Source organism: Ramularia collo-cygni, assembly GCF_900074925.1.
Source record: "Ramularia collo-cygni strain URUG2 genome assembly, contig: RCC_scaffold11, whole genome shotgun sequence".
NCBI lineage: Eukaryota > Fungi > Ascomycota > Dothideomycetes > Mycosphaerellales > Mycosphaerellaceae > Ramularia > Ramularia collo-cygni.
In genome coordinates, this window is record NW_019716265.1 from 791,509 (window position 1) to 813,459 (window position 21,951).

General features: G+C 51.3%; 10 protein-coding genes; 7 read left to right on the plus strand and 3 right to left on the minus strand.

Annotated features, from left to right (window-relative positions):
• Positions 1-232: 232 nt before the first annotated feature.
• Positions 233-2,269, plus strand: RCC_07384 (related to amino acid transport protein; the record flags this gene model as incomplete). The annotated part of the gene is made up of 1 exon (XM_023772642.1): positions 233-2,269. The coding sequence occupies one exon, from the start codon at positions 233-235 to the stop codon at positions 2,267-2,269; it is 2,037 nt and encodes a 678-aa protein (XP_023628410.1).
• A 588-nt stretch (positions 2,270-2,857) lies between these two features.
• RCC_07385 (related to prephenate dehydratase) lies at positions 2,858-3,972 on the plus strand (the record flags this gene model as incomplete). XM_023772643.1 has 2 exons in its annotated part: positions 2,858-2,923; positions 3,103-3,972. The coding sequence occupies 2 exons, from the start codon at positions 2,858-2,860 to the stop codon at positions 3,970-3,972; spliced, it is 936 nt and encodes a 311-aa protein (XP_023628411.1).
• A 431-nt stretch (positions 3,973-4,403) lies between these two features.
• On the minus strand, positions 4,404-5,090 carry RCC_07386 (probable Histone H2A.Z; the record flags this gene model as incomplete). XM_023772644.1 has 3 exons in its annotated part: positions 4,404-4,721; positions 4,924-5,009; positions 5,075-5,090. 3 exons carry the CDS (start codon positions 5,088-5,090, stop codon positions 4,404-4,406), a joined length of 420 nt encoding a protein of 139 aa, XP_023628412.1.
• A 2,645-nt stretch (positions 5,091-7,735) lies between these two features.
• RCC_07387 (uncharacterized protein) lies at positions 7,736-10,381 on the minus strand (the record flags this gene model as incomplete). XM_023772645.1 has 2 exons in its annotated part: positions 7,736-10,209; positions 10,261-10,381. 2 exons carry the CDS (start codon positions 10,379-10,381, stop codon positions 7,736-7,738), a joined length of 2,595 nt encoding a protein of 864 aa, XP_023628413.1.
• Positions 10,382-11,427: 1,046 nt separating this feature from the next.
• Positions 11,428-13,119, plus strand: RCC_07388 (probable peptide chain release factor 1 (eRF1); the record flags this gene model as incomplete). XM_023772646.1 has 3 exons in its annotated part: positions 11,428-12,727; positions 12,835-13,031; positions 13,084-13,119. 3 exons carry the CDS (start codon positions 11,428-11,430, stop codon positions 13,117-13,119), a joined length of 1,533 nt encoding a protein of 510 aa, XP_023628414.1.
• Positions 13,120-13,607: 488 nt separating this feature from the next.
• On the plus strand, positions 13,608-14,714 carry RCC_07389 (uncharacterized protein; the record flags this gene model as incomplete). The annotated part of the gene is made up of 1 exon (XM_023772647.1): positions 13,608-14,714. The coding sequence occupies one exon, from the start codon at positions 13,608-13,610 to the stop codon at positions 14,712-14,714; it is 1,107 nt and encodes a 368-aa protein (XP_023628415.1).
• A 621-nt stretch (positions 14,715-15,335) lies between these two features.
• On the plus strand, positions 15,336-16,652 carry RCC_07390 (uncharacterized protein; the record flags this gene model as incomplete). The annotated part of the gene is made up of 1 exon (XM_023772648.1): positions 15,336-16,652. The coding sequence occupies one exon, from the start codon at positions 15,336-15,338 to the stop codon at positions 16,650-16,652; it is 1,317 nt and encodes a 438-aa protein (XP_023628416.1).
• Positions 16,653-17,711: 1,059 nt separating this feature from the next.
• Positions 17,712-18,335, plus strand: RCC_07391 (uncharacterized protein; the record flags this gene model as incomplete). The annotated part of the gene is made up of 1 exon (XM_023772649.1): positions 17,712-18,335. The coding sequence occupies one exon, from the start codon at positions 17,712-17,714 to the stop codon at positions 18,333-18,335; it is 624 nt and encodes a 207-aa protein (XP_023628417.1).
• Positions 18,336-19,739: 1,404 nt separating this feature from the next.
• Positions 19,740-20,867, plus strand: RCC_07392 (related to DNA excision repair protein XPA/XPAC/RAD14; the record flags this gene model as incomplete). The annotated part of the gene is made up of 1 exon (XM_023772650.1): positions 19,740-20,867. One exon carries the CDS (start codon positions 19,740-19,742, stop codon positions 20,865-20,867), a length of 1,128 nt encoding a protein of 375 aa, XP_023628418.1.
• A 182-nt stretch (positions 20,868-21,049) lies between these two features.
• RCC_07393 (uncharacterized protein) lies at positions 21,050-21,628 on the minus strand (the record flags this gene model as incomplete). Its single annotated transcript, XM_023772651.1, has 1 exon — positions 21,050-21,628. The coding sequence occupies one exon, from the start codon at positions 21,626-21,628 to the stop codon at positions 21,050-21,052; it is 579 nt and encodes a 192-aa protein (XP_023628419.1).
• Between the last annotated feature and the right edge of the window lie 323 nt (positions 21,629-21,951).

Consider the following 21,951-nt stretch of genomic DNA (forward strand, 5'->3'; position numbering starts at 1 on the left):
ACGCCCGCTCTTTTCATGTCAACAGATTACCTACTCCCCTGTGCATTGCAATCTTCAAGAGAAGCTTAACAATACCTACATTGTCGGACCTGCGTTTGGGTGGCGGTGGTGTCGTGTCGTGTGCTTCCACTTTTTTCCCTTGCCTTCCATTTTCTTGGGGCGGGAATTGGATGTGGTAAGGGTAAGGTACCTGCAGATAGTTTGACATTAATCCTTCAGCATTGATCCCAGGATGCCCGCGCAGCGACAACAGCTGCCCGCCAGCTGGGCGCAATACGAGCGAGGACGAGCGGATTCGAATGGGTCGGAAAGTGAGGGGCGGGCCATCCAATTCGACGATTCCGCCGAGCAAAATGTCCACCGTCCGTCCGAACACTCGGCATATACGCACACGGGCAGCGTGGGAGCAGCGGGGAATGGACAGCAGGAATTGCGACATAGAAGGTCGTCGGTCTCCTTGGCAATCAACACCCTGCGGCAGGCCGGTGGTGTCAACAGTTTGGACAATTTTGCCCGTTCATGGCAGCGAGCGGTGGGATTTCATGAAGTCACGCCCGTCAGGCCGAGTTTCCGCTATGCGAGCGATGCGGACGAGGATGAAGTGCGGGATGAGGAGGATGTTGGTGGGGAGGAACGGACACCGACGAATGGAGGAAGAGGATTGTTGAGGCAGCAATTCGACGCGCACAACCGCACCGTCTCGGAAGATGCCATCGGGGATGGTGATGATGAGGACGACTACGACGATGTCACGCCCATGCCTGGCACGGAAGAGCAGCCACTCCTACAAAAGGTCAACTCTCGCACCGCACCGGACGACTCCATCTTCCTCATTGAACCTTCCTTGGCATCACCCTTTGGAGGCAGCTATGGCAGTACATGGGGATCGCTCTCTTCGCGCGTCAATGAGTCTTCCATGCGTCATGCCGGACGACTATTCCGCCAGCAACAAATTAAAGGAACTACCGCACCAGATAAGGAGCGGGAACCTTTGATCGTCAAACGCGTGGAGGAAGACGACGGCAAAGTCGTCAATGTGGTCATTGGCCAGTCTACTCTTCCTCAGACCATCTTCAACTCCGTTAATGTCCTCATCGGTGTGGGTCTGCTCGCCTTGCCTCTGGCCCTTCGCTACAGTGGATGGGTACCTGGTTTGATCTTCTTCGCCTTTGCTGGCGCAAGCACATGCTATACCGCCAAGATCCTGGCCAAATGTGCCGATGTGGACAACTCCCTCATCACCTTTGCTGATCTCGCCTACGTCTCCTTTGGCCAATCCGCACGAATCGTAACATCCATCCTCTTCTCCCTCGAGCTCTTGGCGGCGTGCATAGCCCTGGTAGTCCTCTTCGCCGACTCTCTCGACGCCTTGATTCCAGGCTGGGGTCTCATCGAATGGAAGATCGTCTGCGGGATCATCCTCATCCCACTCTCCTTCGTCCCGCTCCGCTTGCTATCATTCACCAGCATTCTCGGAATCCTCGCCTGTTTCGGCATCGTCTCCGCCGTTGTAATCGACGGTCTCATCAAACCCGACTCCCCAGGATCTCTCCGTCAACCGGCCAAAACTCACCTCTGGCCCGAAAACTGGGGAACCCTACCCATCTCCTTTGGAATCCTCATGTCTCCCTGGGGAGGTCACAGCGTCTTCCCAAACATCTACCGCGACATGCGTCATCCATACAAATACCGCAAGGGAGTCAACATCACCTACTCCTTCGTGTTCGCCTTGGATCTGATGATGGCCGTCGTCGGACTCTTGATGTTTGGGGATGGAGTCAAAGATGAAGTCACCCGGAACATCCTCCTGACAGACGGCTACCCACCATGGCTGAGCGTCTTCATCGTCATCTGTGTGGCAATCATCCCTCTCACAAAAGTTCCCCTCAACGCCCGACCCATTGTCAGTACCCTGGAGCTCTTCCTTGGCCTCGACTCCCGCGCTCTAGGAGACGGAGCAGCAACGCACGGTCTCTCAGGTCTCACCCGCGGAATCTTGAAAATTACCGTCCGGATCGTGTGTATCATTGTTTTTGTGGTCCTGGCGATTCTGGTGCCGGATTTCGATCGAATTATGAGTTTGCTGGGAGCCGTGGMATGTTTYACGGTGTGTTTGATTCTGCCTTGTGCCTTTCACCTGAAGCTTTTCGGGAAGGAGTTGAGCAAGAGGCAAAAGGCGCTGGATTGGACGTTGATTGTCGTTAGTGCTGTTTTGGGGACGGTCAGTACGGCGTTTAATTTCGTGCCCAAGGAGTTGGTTGGTTTGTGAGGGTGGATGATGAGTGATGTATGGATGGGGTGGGTTTTGAGGAAGCATGCGTGTCTGGGTTGTAGGGCTAGTGGGTTGTTGATATGGAGATGTGGAATGTATGGGAGTTTTTATGGAAAAGTTCTACTTCATCTTATCTTGCAATTGATGGCATAAGAGGAGGCTCTCCAAGGACTTGTTATCGATGCGTGCAATCAGTGTGATCGAATACCCGACTATTCGGTTTAAGGAAGGCTTTCTCATTCAAAGTGACGACATCTGTACTCCTCGATCCACTTCAAGCCCTTTGATATCGTCCAAGAAGCGATGGCCTCGTATCAATGTCCTTGGCACAGGTCATGTCGTTCTTGGGAAGACAATGGTGCATCAGATATGGATTCAATATGCGGCTGAAACCTTAAGCCGAGACGACTTCTCAGCCCTCAGGTTTCGGCTCAATGGCTCCGAGAATCGGAGAGTGTTTGTGGATTTGAGGTTTGGACATGAACATTAAGTCCTGATATCACAGCACGCAAGTATTTCCATTAAGCTTTGGATACACGGAACCTAGGACTTTTCACATTGTGAGAGTCATCACGGAAAGATATTATGGCCGACGAAGAGGAGAAACCCCAAGTGGCTTTTCTGGGACCAAAAGCTACGTATACTCATCAGGTACGTTGGACAACTTCCCCACGGCTGGGACAGGTATACACCACTTCAAGCAAGACAAGACGGAAGACGAATGAAAGAAAGAGAAACAATCTCCCAAACCAACCCCCTCTTCCCATTCCCCCCCAAACTTCCTCCAATCCCAGAATAACTCCCCTAACTAACAACACTCCACCCACCAGGCCGCCCTCCTAAAATTCCCCCCATCAAAATACACACACATCTCCCACCCAACCATAACCTCCATCTTCCAAGCCATCCAAGCCAAAAAAGTTCCCCACGGCGTAGTCCCCTTTGAAAATTCCTCCAACGGTCCCGTAGGTTTCACTCTCGACCTCTTCGCGGACCCCAACCTCCTCTATCCCTCCCCTCTCATCGAAGCGGAAATATACCTTCCAGTGCACCATTGTCTCGTAGGCCACACTGTCCCCACAGACAACTTCAACAAAATCACGAAACTCTACTCCCACCCACAAGCCTGGACACAATGTTCCCACTTCCTCGACACGCATTTCCCAACAACAGAACGCATCGACGTCTCCTCCACATCGCGCGGAGCAGAACTCGTCGCAGCAGACACTTCAGGAACTTCAGCGGCAATTTCCTCAAAATTAGCAGCGGAATTGAATCAAGTTCCCGTTCTAGCGGAAGGGATTGAAGATATCAAGGGAAATACTACGAGATTTTTCGTTTTGAGACATGAGGATTCCCCCTTGACATTTCCTCCTTCCAAAGATGATGATGATGATTCTCAACCTCCTTCGGAAGAGGAACAGGAGTGGAAATCTTTGATATCTTTCCGTTTGAAACAGGGACGACAAAGTGGTGCTCTCGCGGAGAGTTTGGGGGTTTTTGCGAAACATGGGGTGAATTTGACGAGTATTTTGAGTCGACCTAGTCGGGAGGCGGCGTGGCATTATGTGTTTTTTGTTGAGGTGCAAGGGAGGAGGAGGAGGGAGAGGGGGAGTCGGGTTGATGTGGCGTTGGAGGAGTTGGGGAGAGTGGTTGAAGGGTGGAGATGGTTGGGGAGTTGGGTTGATCAGAGGACTTGAATATTTCCTTGTTCGAAAAGCATGCGTAAAGACATATAGATATGTGGCAAGTGAAGAAGTTTCAGACATTTCAATTGGTTTTCTTTCAATTCGCTGCAAGTACTACTACCACCCCGCACCATGCACACCGCAGCGGAGAGTATACTTTGAATATACTCCGCCGATGGATATCCATCCCATCTTCGCTCAATCCACGACGCCGCATCTCTGCACATTTCTGCACATTCAAACCACACACACCTCCAAGCCATACAGAACGGAACACAAAGCAAATAAGATATCACCAACGCCAGACCGTCCCGTTCGTTCAACTCCAGCCAAGCCAGAAGTGCAGATGTCCAGTCGGGGTAAACTCCATCCCAACTCACTGCTCCAGCACATCGTCTTCTTCTCCCGGGTATTTCTCCATCCACACACACACACACACCACCCTATGCCTCAATCTTCTTGCCCTTCTTCTGCTCCACCTTCAACAACAGCGCACGGTTGATATGTGGAAGCACACCACCAAAGGCGATGGTCGCCTTGATCAACGTGTCCAGTTCCTCATCTCCACGAATTGCCAGCTGCAAGTGACGAGGGGTAATACGCTTGACCTTCAAGTCTTTGGCGGCGTTGCCTGCCAGTTCGAGGACTTCGGCGGTGAGGTATTCGAGCACGGCGGTGACGTAGACGGCGGCTTTGGCGCCTACACGCATCTTGTTCTGGGTTTGGGATTTGAGGAAGCGCTTGACACGACCGCAGGGGAACTGTCATGGTCGGGTCAGTATTGAAAAGGTTTGGTTGAGGCGCGTTGAGGGAAGCGGTGACGCGTTGGGACGGCATGGGGTGGACGTGAAGCATGGGGTGCAAGTGGTGGTGGGCAGATTTCTGCGTGCGACGCGTCCATTCCCATTCCCGCCGCAAGTTTGCTGCCAGTTTCGCGACTCATTCCCGTCTGAACATTCATACCTGCAGACCCGCCTTCGCCGAGTGAGACTTCTGACTCTTGCCGGTATTGTCGCCGGCCTTGCCGCCCGTCTTGCCTCCGGTCTTTCCTGTCATTCATCACACCCGTCAGATCACAGTCATATCCCAGATGCGTCGCGGTCGCAAAGCGTACCCTTACCGCCAGCCATTGCGGATAAGTGTTTTGTGTGGTGGGTTGGGTGGGAGTGTGTGTCGCGGTGGTAACAGTTGCGGTCGAGAKATATTTTGGTGATGGCGTTGATGGTTTTGCGCGAAATTCCGGATTGTCGAGTCGTGATGTTGTGCTGGAGGGAAGTTCGCGTTTCGGCAGCTAAAAGGCAAAGCGGGCCCTTGGGGGCTTGTTCTGACCAGGAGTCTAGAATGGGTTTAGTGGGGAACAACAATCGCCTGGGACCGTGCACCTGAAGGGCCAATTGGTATGCCATGTCGCACCAATGGCGGCATTGGGCTTACGGGAATGTCTGTGAATTGTCAGTAGTACTGTGGGGTGGAATATGTAGTAGTAATGGGCGCTGCCATGTTGGGAAAGTGTTTCGTTGTTTGGGTCAGTGTAGAATGGCCCCCGAAGCCTGTGAAGCCATAGCGGCAAAGAATGGAAGAGGCCTGAGATAAGGTAGGAAGAGAAAGGCTTCGAATGCCAATGTGAGAAGATTGAGCAAGAATAGAGGTGAAAGGAAGATACCGTAAGGTGTAAAAAGATGCGCCGACTTGCTTCGTCTGATCTGGGACAGACCTATCAAGTCGTGATCATGGCCACCTGGTTGGAGCAAAGGTCAGCAAAAGATCCCTCAGTAATATGTCCCACCCTTTCCAACTTACCTCACCTCGAGCCTGATATGTATACGACGTAGCTGTCAGCTCTGTCCCCCTTCTCTGGCCGTCCAACAAGAGGCATGTCGCCGGGAAGAGGCGCCAGGACTACCAAGCAGGAAGCCGCGGGCAAGAAGTTCAGGCGCCAATATCCACCGCCACCAGCTTTCAATCTCCTTGAAGCTGAATGAAGTGATGCTTGAGGCACATGACTTGACTTTCATCGGATTGCAAGATGAAATATCACCAAGTATCATGATGTTATGCCCTCTGCCATGAGATGCAGTCGATGTTCAATACGCTGGGGAAATGTCTTGGCTCTCGGCCCGAGTTGTCCGAGTTTGGACTTGGACACTTACGGGTTCGAGTGACTTGAACTTGGACTCGACGCACATATCAACTCATCAATCTAGGCCCATGTTTCATTTCCACGGTATATCAAATCTTTGCCATCAATAGCTGTTCGAGTTTCAATCCCTATCAGCTTAACATTGGCGATACCACATACCTAGTGAGCCACTTCTCGTTGCGTTTCCCAACATCTCGCAAGTGGAAGGCGTCGGACCGCGCTTCGCYTTACCTTCTCTGTCGCCAAAACGATATCAGACGACTCCGTGAAGATTAATGATAAATTTACCGAGAATCTCGATTCCAACAGTCAAGCTGTCGAAGACGATGTCCCAACGGGACAGAAGCCAGACCCTCGTGAAAAGACCATAAAAAAGAAAAAAAAGGATTTCTCACAATGAGTTCCACCGCACAGTCCTGCAATATCAGCAACCCCTCTGATCTGCTCCATTTGGCAACGAAGAAATACGAGAATTCTTCCTCTAGACCGTCAGAGATCCGCCTCGAGCTTTTAACGCCTCTCTGCTCCGCTACTACATTAGCGACCTGCCGCGAGAACAGCAGAAGCCGCCTTAGCTATTTCAAAGCTTCAGATCAAACGGATGAGTTACAAGGCGCGAGCCAAGAAATCTTAGACCTCAGTCCTCTATTCAAAAGCTGGCGATCCGCTTGCTCCTCGTTCCCTTTCGATCTCAGCAATCCCCAGAAATTCGTCTTCGACATCAACATACCAGATGCATTGCATGTTATATGGGGACATGCAGAAGGTCCTAGGCCTTGTATTATTGAGCAAGAGGTCTCTCGCTTCGTGCAAGGTATTGCTACTGTGATGCGTATCAAGAGCAAGGGCATGGCAAAATTTGCACTTTCAGGCGCAGTCGAGTATAGGAGCGCGATGCAATCGAACTCTCCCCGAAGGATTGGTTACTTCAGAGATCTGGAAGAGGTTCTGCAGAAATTGAGTTGAAGGAATCTGTTGCGGGAAGTTGGAAACCCTGCGATTCGTCCAGGAGTGTTTGTACACATGTAAAGGGCTTTCGAACGGCTATTTGGTGGTCTTGAATTGTAACATCGGTAATTTGGGCTTTTTGAAGGCGGTATTGACAACTGAGCTGCTCGGGCGTAGAGCGTATCTATTGAAGCATATAATCGTTCGATCAAGTCGGTAACAATTGGGGATAACCCCAAACATTGAATGTGTAATCCGTTCATTTTTGTTATGTGAACGGAAGGAGGCAAGGTGGGTGAGCGGAAGTTTCATTTGCTGGCCTGGCAATTCTGTAGAAATGTTCCCACTCGTGTGATGGATGAGCAGAGGGCAAAAGCAGGACTTCCTATCTGGTGGACGCCCAAAAGTGAATAGTTTCAAACCAGTTGGCGAGGTACAGGGCACCCGGAGTCGAGCTGTTAAAGTCCGACCAAAATCTGCCACAAATTTGTCTCTGTTCCACCACGTCTTCGACATGCGGAATCGAAGTATACACTTGCGGAAAGCTCAAACCTCCATGAAAGTCGGACATATACACCGGACACGCAGTCGACACATATTCCACAGGACTCTCAATCACAAATCGCGCCGATTGCCATTCTCCGACTCCGGCTTGAGCGCTGTTCGCCAGGTTCCGCTTCGGGACTGCTACCACCACCACCACTTCCGGGTTGTTGCATCTGTYGCTTCTCCGTTTTTGATTCGCTGCTTTCGAGCCTTCTCTTCCGATGCAGCGACCAACTGCGCTTTGATTATCGGGAAGAACTCTTCGACTGCCGGGCGATACTTGAGCTCCAACGCAAGGTACTTGGCGTTGTGACTAGGAACTCCAAACGCTGCCGTCGCTGGCACCCAGCGACGTCCGGCGTGCCGTGACTCAACTTTGTTACCGTCTGATTCCGAAGATCCATGGGTGCCAAGCATCGATGGTGATAGATCTGTCCCAGAAGAAGCATCAAGCTCCTGAATGTTTTGTGGAATAAGGTTGGTTCTCTCATCGAGTTCCAAAAATCGGTACAGCTTTTCGGAATTGATATCAACGTCTGGATCCGCACCATAATGGAGTAGTATTGAAACCACATTGGGCCTGATCCCGATGAGATAGACGTGGGAAAGGGCGTGGAGGTCATACAAGTACTGCTGCCAAACTGAGCAAGTCCCAGCCTGCCTGCGGATTGGCTCGTTCAGATCAGCACCGTGCTGAAGCAGCCTCGGCAAAGCTTCGACCAGTTGAGCCGCGAAGACCACATCATCAGGCTGGTTACGTCGAGACAGAAGCACACCTAGCCAAAGTTGCACCGACTGCAAGTTGTGGTGCTGACATGTCGAAGCGAACATGAGCAGAAAGAGTCTGAAGCCACCCCTGTAGAGAATGAAAGCCATGAAAATTGCAAACTTGGCCGTTTCGTCCGACAAATCTGGGACGTCTTCAGCATTTGCATATCCCAAACTTTTGAGGAAGTGACCGTTTGTTAGAGTGCATTGAACATATAGCCCTCCTGATTCCATGAGACTGTTGGCCATATCTACAAGCAGTGCCTCCTTGTTAGCACGAATTTCTGAGCTGAGCAGTATGGTCAGAGTCAATGACTTTTCCAGGAGGGCTCCCGGTGTTCGTAGAAATGTTGCAACTCGCGTGACGGATGAGCATAGGGCGAAAGCAGGACAGAAATCCTCGCCCGCAAGTCGTTGCAAGATCCCGTCGGCTTTCTGCTTCGCAATGAAGTCTCTAATTGTGCGGTGCGGAAAGTTGACATAGTCTGGACCATCAACAACGTCGACGGAATCGGTCGAATCGCCGGGAATGGACGGGCCTACAAGTTGACCGCGCCCGCGAACAATGTCTACAAGGTCCTTGCAGGACTTTCGAATTGACCTGTCAGCATCATCAACCATCTCGTGTAAATCAACGTATGACGGTGGCAAGTTGCCGGTTCGGACGACTCCAATCCGGCTACGGTCGGAGTGTGACAGCCACAGGAGATGAGGATAGCAGTACCTAGCATCCTCACATTCTAGCATCATTAAAAATGTGCGAGCGGCGGCTTGACGCTGAATAGGGTGGATGCTATTGAAGATGGCTTGTATCAGGTCTGCAAGCTCCGCCGGTGTTTCGTCCAGCAACGCCAGCATGTCGGGGGCGTTCCAGGAGTCTGAGAATGCTTCGCGAAGACGTTTGACAACCAGGTATACCCAGAGAAAGACGCCCTCCGATCTGTTTCTGATTGCGGTAACAAGTTGATAGTGTTGGGGACTTGATACTATTTCTGAGCTCTCATCCGTGCCAAGGTCCTCGATCAGTCGTCCTCTAACGTAGGCGTCAATGTCCGGCCCATTGATCTCGTGGAGTCGCAGATGCTGCTTKCATGGTCTCGAGCCATACGCCTTTTCGAAGACGTTCCATGGGCGACTGGAAACACAGAGCTTGATGTTGGGTGACCCGTTCAATGTATTTAAGGCGGCCGTCAGGTCCATGATGTCGCCCTTGAATTCGTCGAGCCCGTCGATAAAGAAAATGAATCTCTCACAGGTAGCGAGATGCCCCACGACTTCACTGAAAACCTTGTTCAGTCGTTTGATACTCCATGGCTGCTCAATGTCCGATACGGTCTTCCCAAGGACGAAGTTGCCGAGAACCCGAGGTAAAGATTCCAGGATTTGATACAGTAAACTGCGTAAAAGCCCGATGTAGGATTTTTCTAGGTCACCGCCAGCAGCCCAGAAAAAGAAACCCGCGACAGTCACTGGCTGACCCGCCCATTCACGAAGCAGGTCTGCTGTGGAATCGTGTTCAAGCAGAAACTTCATCAGGCAGCTCTTTCCGGCCCCAGCTTTGCCACTGATCCAAAAGATGTCCTGAGAGTTTCCAAGCCAAGAGCGAAACTTACTAGCCTCTGTGACAAGGAATTTGGCGTGGTGGACGGCCTTGTAGCACAGCGTCGGCAGCTCTCTCCAACACTCGCGACACTCTGTGCCGTGTTTGACGTGAGCGCAGTGCTCACATGAATGTGTAACGACTCGGCGATCGTCAAACAACCACTCATATGTTCCCTTGCGGCTCTCGAGTGGCCTTTCTTGGTAGCGGTACATTCCAGAAAAGCTCAGACTGTCCAGAAGTCGCTCTACGTCCTCAGCAAGTCAATACCACAGGTTTTACCAAAAGGCATACTCACCAGCCAGTGACTTGTAACTATCGTAGAAGGTGTTATGCACATCGCCATAGATGTGACCGTTCTGTACCTGCGCATGCCCGCTGCTTCGTATGTTGTGCCAGGAGGACAGCGACTCCGCCATGACTCAACGACCCTGAAGATGGCGCCTTCTGGCCTGTAAGTGGGACAAGAAGAGATGTGATGATGAGAAAGGGGAAAAATGCGAATCGAGGAAGGCGGAAGAGATGCGAGCGGAGGAGGACGCGCCTGCCAAGGTAAGGCTGAAGGCGAGGTCAAGACTCCATCTCAGTGTGCCACCATGCAGCCCATCATTGGTCAGTGGCTCGGCTAATCCACAATGTCTGCCATTGCAGTATCTACTCTCTTGGAGGAGAGCGGAGCAGAGGATGAAGCCACGAAGGGTTGACCGCGCGGAGAATCATGGTTCTCGTCGGGTGAAGCAWTCGCGCATCGTGAAGGTCCATATATGTCTGGCATGGCCAATGTGAAGCTGCTGGGCTATTTCGATCCGGGTAGTGTATGTTTGAGCAATGTAGGTCGGCATGACTGAGTATATGTTGGTTTCTCCGACCCATCGATGTCTGTGTGTAGGTAGCGACAAGCAAAGGGAAGGTAGACTGAAGCTGCCCTTCGGGAGATGCGATTACCCGTGCACGGGTATTACAGATACCGCGGGCTGAATCAAATATTGATGGCCGATTGAATGACTCCGGCCTTGGCTCCTGCGACTCTCCCGATCTTCTCTGTAGGCCCGGTCAATCCATCGACATTTCAGGGAGAATTGTTTTGCGCCCGTCTCACTCACGCCCAACATAACATCCACAGACCCGGAGAACCTCAGTCGGACTGTGCAGCTCAGACACCTATCATACCCTCCAGGTGAGTCAGCCCCGGTGAGAGCGAGCGGGTGAGATTCTTGCCCGCTTCCCTCACTTCACTTCCCGCACTCGACCACCACTTGTGGAGGCGGCGGCTACGTAATTCCTGCGGCAACCCACCCCAAATTTTGCATGCCACCTTACTCTTGACATTCCCCTCCCTCTCTTCCATACCCACACATCTCACCGCTACTACCACCTACCTTTTCACCGCAACTGGCGACAGGAACACCCCGCTGACTGAAATACTCCCGTCCAGCGAGCGTGACGCGCTCCACCACACACAATCATGTCGGCACCACCGGGCACCGAGGCGGAGAAGAACATTGAGATCTGGAAGGTCAAGAAGCTGATCAAGCGCATGGAAGCGGCACGTGGAAATGGCACATCCATGATCAGCTTGATCATCCCACCCAAGGATCAAGTCTCACGAGCGGCCAAGATGTTGGCGGAAGAGTTTGGAACGGCCAGCAACATCAAATCCCGAGTCAACAGACTCTCGGTCTTGTCGGCCATTACATCCACACAGCAGCGTCTCAAGCTGTACTCCAAGGTGCCACCAAATGGACTGGTCGTATACTGTGGTGAAATCATCACCAGCGAAGGAAAAGAGCGCAAGATCAACATCGATTTTGAGCCCTTCAAACCCATCAACACCTCGCTCTACATGTGCGACAACAAATTCCACACTGAAGCGCTGAGCGAGCTGCTGGAATCGGACCAGAAGTTTGGCTTCATCATCATGGATGGYAACGGTGCCCTCTTCGGCACACTCTCCGGCAACACGAGGGATATTGTCCACAAGTTTGGCGTTGATCTCCCGAAGAAGCACGGTCGTGGTGGTCAGTCTGCTCTCCGTTTTGCCCGTCTGCGTGAGGAGAAGCGTCACAACTACGTACGCAAAGTCGCCGAAATGGCCGTGCAGGTCTTCATCACCGCCGACAAGGTCAACGTCAACGGTATCATCTTGGCCGGTTCCGCCGATTTCAAGAACGACCTCAACCAGTCCGATCTGTTTGACAATCGTCTGCAGACCAAGGTCATCAAGGTTGTGGATGTGTCTTATGGTGGGGAGAACGGATTCAACCAGGCCATTGAGTTGTCCGCCGAGACCCTCTCCAATGTCAAGTTCATCCAAGAGAAGAAGCTCATCAACAAATACTTTGACGAAATCAGCCAAGACAGTGGAAAGGTCTGCTATGGTATTAACGATACCTTGAAGGCCATGGAAGCCGGTGCTGCCGAGACGTTGATCGTGTTTGAGAACTTGGAGATGACCCGCTGGCAGCTGAAGAGCAGCGAGGGCACCGAGGTCATCTTGCACACCACCAAGCAGCAAGAGCAGGACCGAAGTCTTTTCATGGACAAGGAGACTGGCCAGGAAATGGAAGTCATCGACCAGATGCCCTTTTTGGAATGGCTGGCCGAGAAGTTCAAGGACTTTGGCGCGACTTTGGAGTTTGTCTCGGATCGTTCTTCCGAGGGCAACCAGTTCGTCCGCGGCTTTGGTGGTATTGGCGCGATTTTGCGCTACGCTCTCAACTTTGAGCAGCTTAACGTTGATGATGACGAGGATGAGTTTTACGATGGTGAGTTTGGAGGAAGTCCAGGAGGGCGGAACGTGAGACTGACGACTACGCAGATTGACAAATAAATGACCTCGCAAAGAGCGAGGCGCCACGACCAGACCAAACAGCTTCGAGTGGTCTGAAGGCGCTTCCTCAGCAGTCCGCCAAGAATGCGACTGCAACTGCTACTGTCTCAGCAGTCCAGGAGACAGAAATGCCGAAAGCTGCGGTTGAGGGGAAGGACGAAGATGGTCCCGAGAAGGAAGCAACCGGCCCGTCCGGATTGACCATGCCAGCGATGAAGATCATGAGCCACAGACCAAAGGTATGCATTAGTGAAAAAGCACCGCAAGGTCATGACTGACAGGGCGTTACAGGTCTCTTCGCCGCTGACTGCCGGAATCGCGGTTTGAATGCCAGACAAGAAATATGTCGAGACGCCGGTTCACGAGCTTGTCGGCTGAGATCAGAATGTGGAGACGATTTCTGCGCAGGATGATCTGCATGCAAAACATCATCACGTCCTATTATTGTGCATGGAGCAAGTCAGCGGGTAGAGGACAATGGATTTGATAGGCCAAGGGCATTCACTCTTTTGGAGAAAGGACCGAGTCGAGGAGGGGAAAGTAGCTACGTTCTCTTAGAAGTATGCATGAGTTCTTGCTGTTGAACACTGTTTTTGAGTGACAGATCATATCTACTGTCTTGATTGAACATGTCATGACATGTGATTTGTCACCGGGAATAAGGAGACGGAAAATCTTAGACCCCGAAAGCTTGAAACATTCCCGAGGTGAAGCAGCTCCTCACGTCCCACCCCAAGCTAAGGTACAGCGACATCTTCACCCACGTTGCTCCCAATGCCTCACTCCATCCTCTCCCACCAACACCAGCCACATCCATGGCGACCTCTCTCCCAACCCAATGGTTGAAACGCAGTCTTCTCCAAGCTCGAAGCTACCAACGCCCAACATGCCGCTTCAACTCGACCTACGCCCACCTCCAAGAATCCCTCCCCAAACGCCTAATCCAACCAACGTTTGAAGATCTCTCCCCTCAGACTTCCTTCCGCCTCTCCACCACTCTCGCCGATTATCTCCCCTCTTCTTCCCCACCCGCAGTCCTGCCCCCAGCAAGTCTCGCCAAAGAACTACCCATCCCGCATCATCTCGTCTACTTCGAACCGAGCAAACGCGCCTCGGAAATGCTACCTGATGGCACGAACCCCGATCAATCTCCCGGCGAACCTTTTGTGCGGAGGATGTGGGCTGGTGGAAGATTATTATACAATCATGACAATCCGTTGAGATTGGATGGAACGCGGGGAGTCTGTGCGGAGTTTATTCGCGGGGTCACGATCAAAGGTAAAGAAGGCGAGGAGAAGTTATTCGTCGCTATTGAACGCCGTTTGGCGAAAAGCAGTGATGCGGAAAATGCTTTTGCGAGTAAAGTTGCCGAGGGGAGCGCGGAGAGGGCTGAATTGGATCATCTGGTTCGGCAGAGATTGTGGAGGGATTCCGAGGAGGATTTCGGCGAGTGTTCGATTTTGGAGACGAGGAATATCGTCTTTATGAGGGCCAGAACGCCGGAACAAGCACAAATTGATGCGAACAAGGCTCCTGGCAAGATTTTGAAACCTCAACATGAGCCGGATTGGACGCATACTATCCTCCCCGACCCCAAACTTCTTTTCCGATTCAGTGCGTTGACTTTCAATGCGCATTCTATACATCTGGATCCGGAATACTCGCGCACCATTGAAGGACATCGGAATCTCTTGTTCCATGGGCCGATGAGCTTTGTGTTTTTGGTGGAGTTGTTGCAGGGAGAACTGAAGAAGGTAGGGAATGAGGTGGTTAAGAAGGTGGAGTATAGGAATGTCGCGCCGTTGTATTGTCATGRAAAGGTCAAGTTTAATGGAAAGAAGACTGGGGAGGGAAAGTGGGAGATTTGGGCCGAGACTCCGGAGGGTGGGGTTGCTGTTAAGGGGAGTGTGTGGACTGGGTAGGGTGGGATGGAGGGGTGGAGATGCAGTGAGGGATAGCGAGAGTGAGGCACTTGGTCTTTGAGATCGCTAGAGGAATACTGGGAGAAAGAGATGTCCTTCGATGTAGAAGAGAAGACTCAGAACTGGTCCCAGGAGAGAGTGGCTGCATTGATGGGCTTGTGACCGCAGATGAGCTCATCTGAGTATGGTGGGAGACATTCATCTCAGCCATCGAGCACCGTCGAGATCAACAGCGCTTTGTCACACAACAACACTGCATCAATCAATACCAGTCGATGTTTTCTACCGAGTCAAGAACAAGTCGGAGCCACCAGGTAAGTTACAGCTTTCTCCAATCCAACCAATTCTGTGCGCTTTGTTGTCACAATGGCGAATCGGCAACATCAAAGAATGCACGACAACTTCAAAGAGCTTTGAGCATTCGCTATTTGTTTGTTCGACTTACCACAACAAGGCGTCAACGCTGTTCGCTTTTCATGTCCCCGTATGAGGCTTTCACAAAGCTATTGTGTTTCCCATCAACTCTATTGTGACAACAACAAGGCGATCCCTCACCCCGCAGACTACTAAACATGAATTCTCCCTTCACCACATTCTCTCAATCACACCCCCAACACAAACATGGTTCGCGTCAAATATTTTGGACTTGTACCGGATGCTGGCATCCGAAAAGACATTCGCAGACTCGATCGCGAACAAATGGAACTTGAAGGCAAGTCCCCTCCAAGCAACGCAAGCGCAAGCACACTGTCTTTAACATCTCGCGAAATCGCACGCAGCCACCCCGCAGGTCGAGGAAGCCCTGAAGAGAAAGCCGAGCAGATCATCGAAAATCTCCTTCCCAGAGAAGTCACTTGGTACCGTGGAAGTTTGGTGAGCGGTAGGCTTGACTTTCAACTCCCAGCGGGTATCCTGYACATTGTCATCCCTGCTGACGGCATTTTTCTCGAGCATCATCTGCATCCTCCAAACGGAGATGGTGCAGTACGTTCCCAGGCTGTCGCTGGTGTCGAAACTGATCCAGTAATGCAAGCCGTCGAGGTCTTGGAGCTGGTGGGCTGCTACATCAACTCAATGTACACAGTGGCCAAGGCAAAGCTCGCACAACGCATCAAGGAAAACCTAGCCCCCCCACACTCTACCCACCTCTCGGATATGCTTCGACGCCACCCTCGGGACATCTGCAACTATGCCAACGTCGCTCGCTTCGGTTGGCACTTCCTCCGCGCAGAGTCCATCCTCGACTTGCAGCTGGAATCCCGCTTCATCACCCGTATCAAGGAAATGCGAGACGAACTCAACAAACTCCCCACCTCCGAGTTCATCGACAGCGTCCCTGAAGCAGCCCGCTCCAAAAGCCGAGCTCAGATGACCGACTACCTTCTCGAACCTCAATACACCTTTCACGGCCCCAAAGCCGAGAACGTCGGAAGCATCGCACAAGTCGGTCTTTTAGCAGCAGGCGACATCAACCCTCTCACCGGCGAACGTATCCCAGGACGTGTAGGATCCACTTTCGGACCCGGCGTCTACGTAACGGAAGAAGCCAACCTAGCTCTCACCTACGCCGAATGGGACCGCGCCTCTCTCACCWCCATCAACGCCATCGAGCGTCTCCCAGGAGTCAACCGCAAACGCATGATCATCTGTGCCACGGTTCTCGGTCGTGCAGCTCTCATCACTCTCCCCGACAATTACCGGAATAAAGATCATCTTTACCCCGGTGCTCACAGTCACGTTGCCAATGGTGGGCAGGAATATATCGTTCCTCCCACTCAGGTCTTGCCGCTTTATGCGGCGGATTTCGATTGGATTCCTAGTTGTGAGGAGCATAAGAGGAATTATGTCGAGTATGCTAGGGGTATGGTTGCGCCGCCCAGGGACGATGTGGAGACTATGGGGAGGTGGTTTCAGTTTGGGAAGGGGGTGAGGCGGTAAGTTTTGATTCCTCTTTTCTTTCTCATTCCTCACAAGCTGTTCAACATATGACTTTTGATAAAATCTAGATGAACACACTCAAAATGTACTTTCACAACTCTAATTGCGCATCATTGCCATCTAACTCGCTTTATATTCTTTCCAATGTACTTGTGCTTCGTGCTCCTTTTTCGAATGTCTTACCAACTCCCAAAACAAATTCTTCGGTCGCAGTCTTCTTCGTCTTTACATGAGCGGCCTGAGTATCAATCATCTAACCTTTGATTGCTTTGTCAGTGCCTGTTCCATCACGCTCTATCGCATTCGCTTGTACAAAAGCGCTCACCTTCGATGTCTCGCTAGCGAGTCCGGACTTCAAGTTGAAGTATTATTTCCCTTTGGGAGTCTGGTGCTTTTCATACACGGTATTGGCTCGGATCTTTGATTTTCCGGCTCCTTTGCTCTAGGTAAAGTACTCTAGTCTATTCATGTGGTGTGGCGTTTGAGGTGCTACATCACTCACAGATCTGCAAAATACCTTGGTGGCTCAATACATGCTTTGTAGAAAGTAACCAGTGAATTGCTTAAGCTATCAACGACATCCAAGTGACATTCAGCTACGACTGAAAACAGTATTGGTTCATCCTCAGCTAAGCTCCAACGTAAGAACGTGGATGAAAGCTTCAATCTCGCTTGTCGTCACGACTGCAGGAGCTCAGCTCGGCTGACTAGGCGCATGTGCATGCATATGCAAGCATGACTCGTGATCTGATGTGTTGTAACCACATGTGATCGATGCCAACACATTATTATCACTTCGTAATCGACTCCTCATCTGACGGGAGAAAAAAAAAGACACCTCAAGACAAGAGTTGAGAAGTGAATCAAGAAACGACCAGGAAACGACGAAAGATCCAGACATGTCGCTGTCTCTTCTCGAACAAAGCGAAGCTGATATCTATCCATCATCATCACTACTTGCCAGCCTCTCCCTCACAACTCCTCCCTCAACGCGAACAACAAAAATAACAAAGCAACAGCATCGAAAAATCACCAACTCGTTGAAAACAAAAATTCAAAATGGCAATCCTCACCCATTACCACTGGCTCGCCGAATCCCGCGGAGGAAAATACACATTCCCCTCCCACGAACCCTCCCACATCGGAACCTACGACTGCCAGACATGCGTCGGAGTATACTTTGCCTTTGAAGACAACAGTTGTTTCTGCGCACACATCAACCCCTACATTCTCACCCTCGGTTCAAATTTCTCACACGTGCCACAATTCTCCGAAGGCGAGAAATTACAACAATTAATCGTTGAACTGTTGAAACGATTTTGTGGCTCTGCCGCCAGTCTTAAGAAAGGTAGGGATGTGATTGTTGTTTGTCCGGAAATGTATGCGGATCAATGGGGTCAGGATTCGAGGAAGTGGAGGAAATTGGTGGGGTGGTTTGTTGTTGAGGGGATTCGGGAGTGGGTTGAGGAGGATCAGGAGGATTGTAAGAGGGTGGTTTTTGATGGGGAGGCGCAGGGGTTTGTGGTTGATCATTGGAGTGGGGAGGTTGCTATGATTTCTAAGAGGTGTTCCGTGGAGGAGGTTGGGGGAGGGGTTGTTGCTGGGAGGTGGTTTGTTGTTCCTGAGGAGAGGTCTTTGGGGGGGAGGATTTGGGAACCTTTTGTGGAGAGGGGAGGGGGTTAGGGGGAGGGCTTTGTAAGATGGGGTGCCTGTGCTGGGGGGTTGTGATGGTTGGTTGCGGGATGGGGGATTTGTGGGTATGGATGGATGTGAACATGTAAGAATGTAGGGCTCCGTCGCATTGGCTGGAGAGACTTCTGGAATAGGTTTGTTGACATTCTTGTAAGCAGGTCCATTCTTTTATGTCGCTTCTGTGAACATCCGAGCTGAGCAAGATACGGAAGGACATCAGCAAGAGCGACCTCATAGCGTGCTTGGTCGAAAAATCGATGCCTGCATCATTATGTTATCCGGCATATTGGTCGTTTCTACATACTGGAGCATGGATTCACCGTGGGCATCGTTTCCAGACCAAGAAAAACAATGTCCATCTCCAGCCACCACAACCAAGCACCACAGCACTTCCACGATGACTAAGTTCAAACCAGAAATCTACCATTGGGACGTTCAACAGATCTTCTGGTGTTTTGTATCGATCGCCGTTCAAAGGTATAGCTGTAGACACTCCAGTGCAGTGGACACTTGGCTCCTGGAGCCCCTTTTGTCAGACTGACTGTCAGAATCGACAATTGAGCTTCACCAATATAAAAGCTAGCAGGAATATAACCGTCTGGAGGCTGCACAAAGTTGAAGTCTTTCGACGAAAAGATGCGTCGTCGAATGGCTCGCTACAAAAGACAAGTTCTTCTTCGAAGGGGCTGGCACGACGCTAGGGTTGGGGGTTGAGGTTGGGGTAGTGCACGAAGTCTTGGGTGTTGGACAGAATAGACCGTCCTTCGTGAAAATGTCTGACGTATGTCGGCGAGACTTTGGCAGTCTCTAAAATATAGGGACGTCGTGCTTGATATCCAGCGTATCATATAGAATCAGGGAAGCTGGAGCTTGTGGGTTTTGCGAAGATGTCTGAACCGAGGATTCATGCTCGGTAGTATTTGTCATGAGATCGATGACCCGTCTGATCATGGTATTCTGTGTATGGTGGCCAAAGGAAGAATGCAGCTCTCGCAGCAATAAAGTCCTGTGGCATCATTCCTGGTATTGCTCTCGCACGTACCGAGCTCACCCGAGCGATCACCAGCGTATCTTCGGGCAAAGTGATCTCCTGGCCGCAACTGTAACGAGATGTGGATGGCCATATAGACATCAAATGATGGCAAAGTGAGTTTTCATTGGAATGTGAGGCGAAGTGAAGAGGCACCTTACCTATATACCTACCTCACACGCTAGGATCTTCAATATTTGATTGGCAGCCATCAAATTTGTCGTCGATACATGAGCCCTAATCGATAACGGCTACAAGCGATACCTCACCAACTTCACGTCATCCTTTGTTCGCCACAGCACATAATCTTTCCTTCCCCAACAACCACGTCCTCTAAGGGATCCCTTCATGCACAACCATACACGATGGCGGACACAAACCGACCCACCACACCAAAAGCCGCGGCCCCAGTCCGCAACCCCATCACGCCCGAACAAGTCCGCCGCATGGAAGAATCCCGCCTACGAGCCAAAGCCCTCCGAACCCAACAAGAAGCAGCAGCCGCCACCACTTCACGAGCAGCAGCAGCATCATCAACCCTTCAATCCTCAGGAGGTCAACTCGCAGGTCAAAAACGAGCCCACGCCGCAATAAACACAAAAGACATCCCCGCCACAAGCAGAGATGCCCGCATCAAATCTCCCAGCAGCAATAATGGCCTCGCCCAATCTGCAGATACGGACATCCGCGCGGCTCGCAAATTCCAAAAGTTCGTCGAGTACGACTTCAGTAAAATGAGCGATACAAAAGGTGGATTCATGACGCAGGAAGATGATCCACATAATCGCGCTTTACACGCAGGGGAAGATGGCAAGCCGCCGAATATGAGTCTGAAAGAATGGGAATACATTCAACTACAGAGGAAATTACAGAAGCAGCGAGCGGGACCTTATGAGCCGGGACTCTCAGTTTTTGATCAGGCTACCGCGAAGAAGTGTAGGGAGTGCAAAACGTTGGAGATCGATTGGGCTTGGGATGAGATGTTACATTGTCAGATTTGTCATTCTTGCAAGGATAAATTTCCGGATAAGTATTCTCTTTTGACGAAATCTGAGGCTAGGGAGGATTATCTCCTCACGGATCCGGAGTTGAAGGATACGGAATTGCTGCCGCATTTGGAGAAGCCGAATCCGCATAAAGCTTCTTTTGCGCCTATGATGTTGTATTTGAGGTATCAGGTGGAAGAGTATGCGTTTTCGGAGCAGAAGTGGGGGAGTGCAGAGGCGTTGGATGTGGAGTTTGAGAGGAGGAAGATGGAGGCCAAGGRGCGGAAGGAGAAGAAGTTTAAGAATAAGTTGAATGAGTTGAAGAAGAGGACGAGGGTGGATGCTTATAAGCGGGCGAGAGGTGGAGGTGGAGGAGAGTTTGGTGATACGATTGGGAAGGGAAAGCATGAGCATGAGTGGGGACGTTCGGTGGAGGATCCTGAGACGGGGATGACGAGGAGGAAGTGTATTGAGTGTGGGATGCAAGTGGAGGAGATGGAGTTTTGAGGTGGAGCGGACGTGTGACGATTTGAATTTTGATACCCATGCACAATTTGCCCTGCAGAGACGAGACGAGAGGACCCGACCTGCCTATCAGATGTGCTTGACTTCATCATGATAAGCTAGCGTTGTTACAGCCATTCCACCTGTGCGACAGCCATCAACTCCGTCTCCGTTGCCACAAACGCCTAAAACCCATACTTCACACCCTYCTTGGCTTCCCCAGGGAATCTGGAGCGTGCATTTAAAGCATCGCCTTCCTGCCCGACTGGCTTCCGCACAATCAGCTGCTTCGGCCCTGTCACTGTTTCGCGCAAGGTCTCCTCCAAACTTGCTCGGAGCCGCTTGGCTTTTGCATCCGTCTTAGCCATAAGCCACGAAGAAACGTATACGGAGATGTCGATGGCCTGGTGCAAGGGCGGCTTTTGTGGTTCTTCGTAGACCAAGGAGAAATCCTCGATACCGCGCACCAGAGACAAGGATCTTACAATCGACGTGTGCTTGAGATCCTGGCCCACCATATCCTCCCAGCGATCCGCAGAGTGGGACTCACTGTAGAACAGCGTGCTGGTCCGGATGACGACCCGAAGTGCTCTCAATCTCGGACAGCTTTTGAYGAGGTCCATGTTCGCGTGACTGTCGCTGTCGTAGGCATTCCATTGGATCTTCAGAGACCGGATATGCTGCGCAAAGTCCGAGGAGACTAGATCCAGCTCGCCGTGCGCCCATTTGACACAGAATGTGTTGGTCTCGGCTAGATGCTGCATTGTCWCGGCGAGAAATTGCTTGCTGACGAGGCGTTTGCCGACCACGGTCTTGCGTTTCTGTCAATGTTAGCACGTGTCCGCTAGGAAAAAACGGAGGATGGTTACTTTGCGCTCGTTTACATCACTGATTTGCTCCTGGACTTTGCCTCGACCTAATTTAATTCTACCAGCATACCGCAATCTCGCGGTATGATTGTCTTGTTCCGACCGTAGGCGAAGTCGTAGACTGCGAATCTCAGTTCCAGAGGCAGCTTCCAGAAGTAGCAAACTGGAGGATTGTTGACTTTGGCCGAAGACATCGGACTCAGTGCGCATCCGAAAAA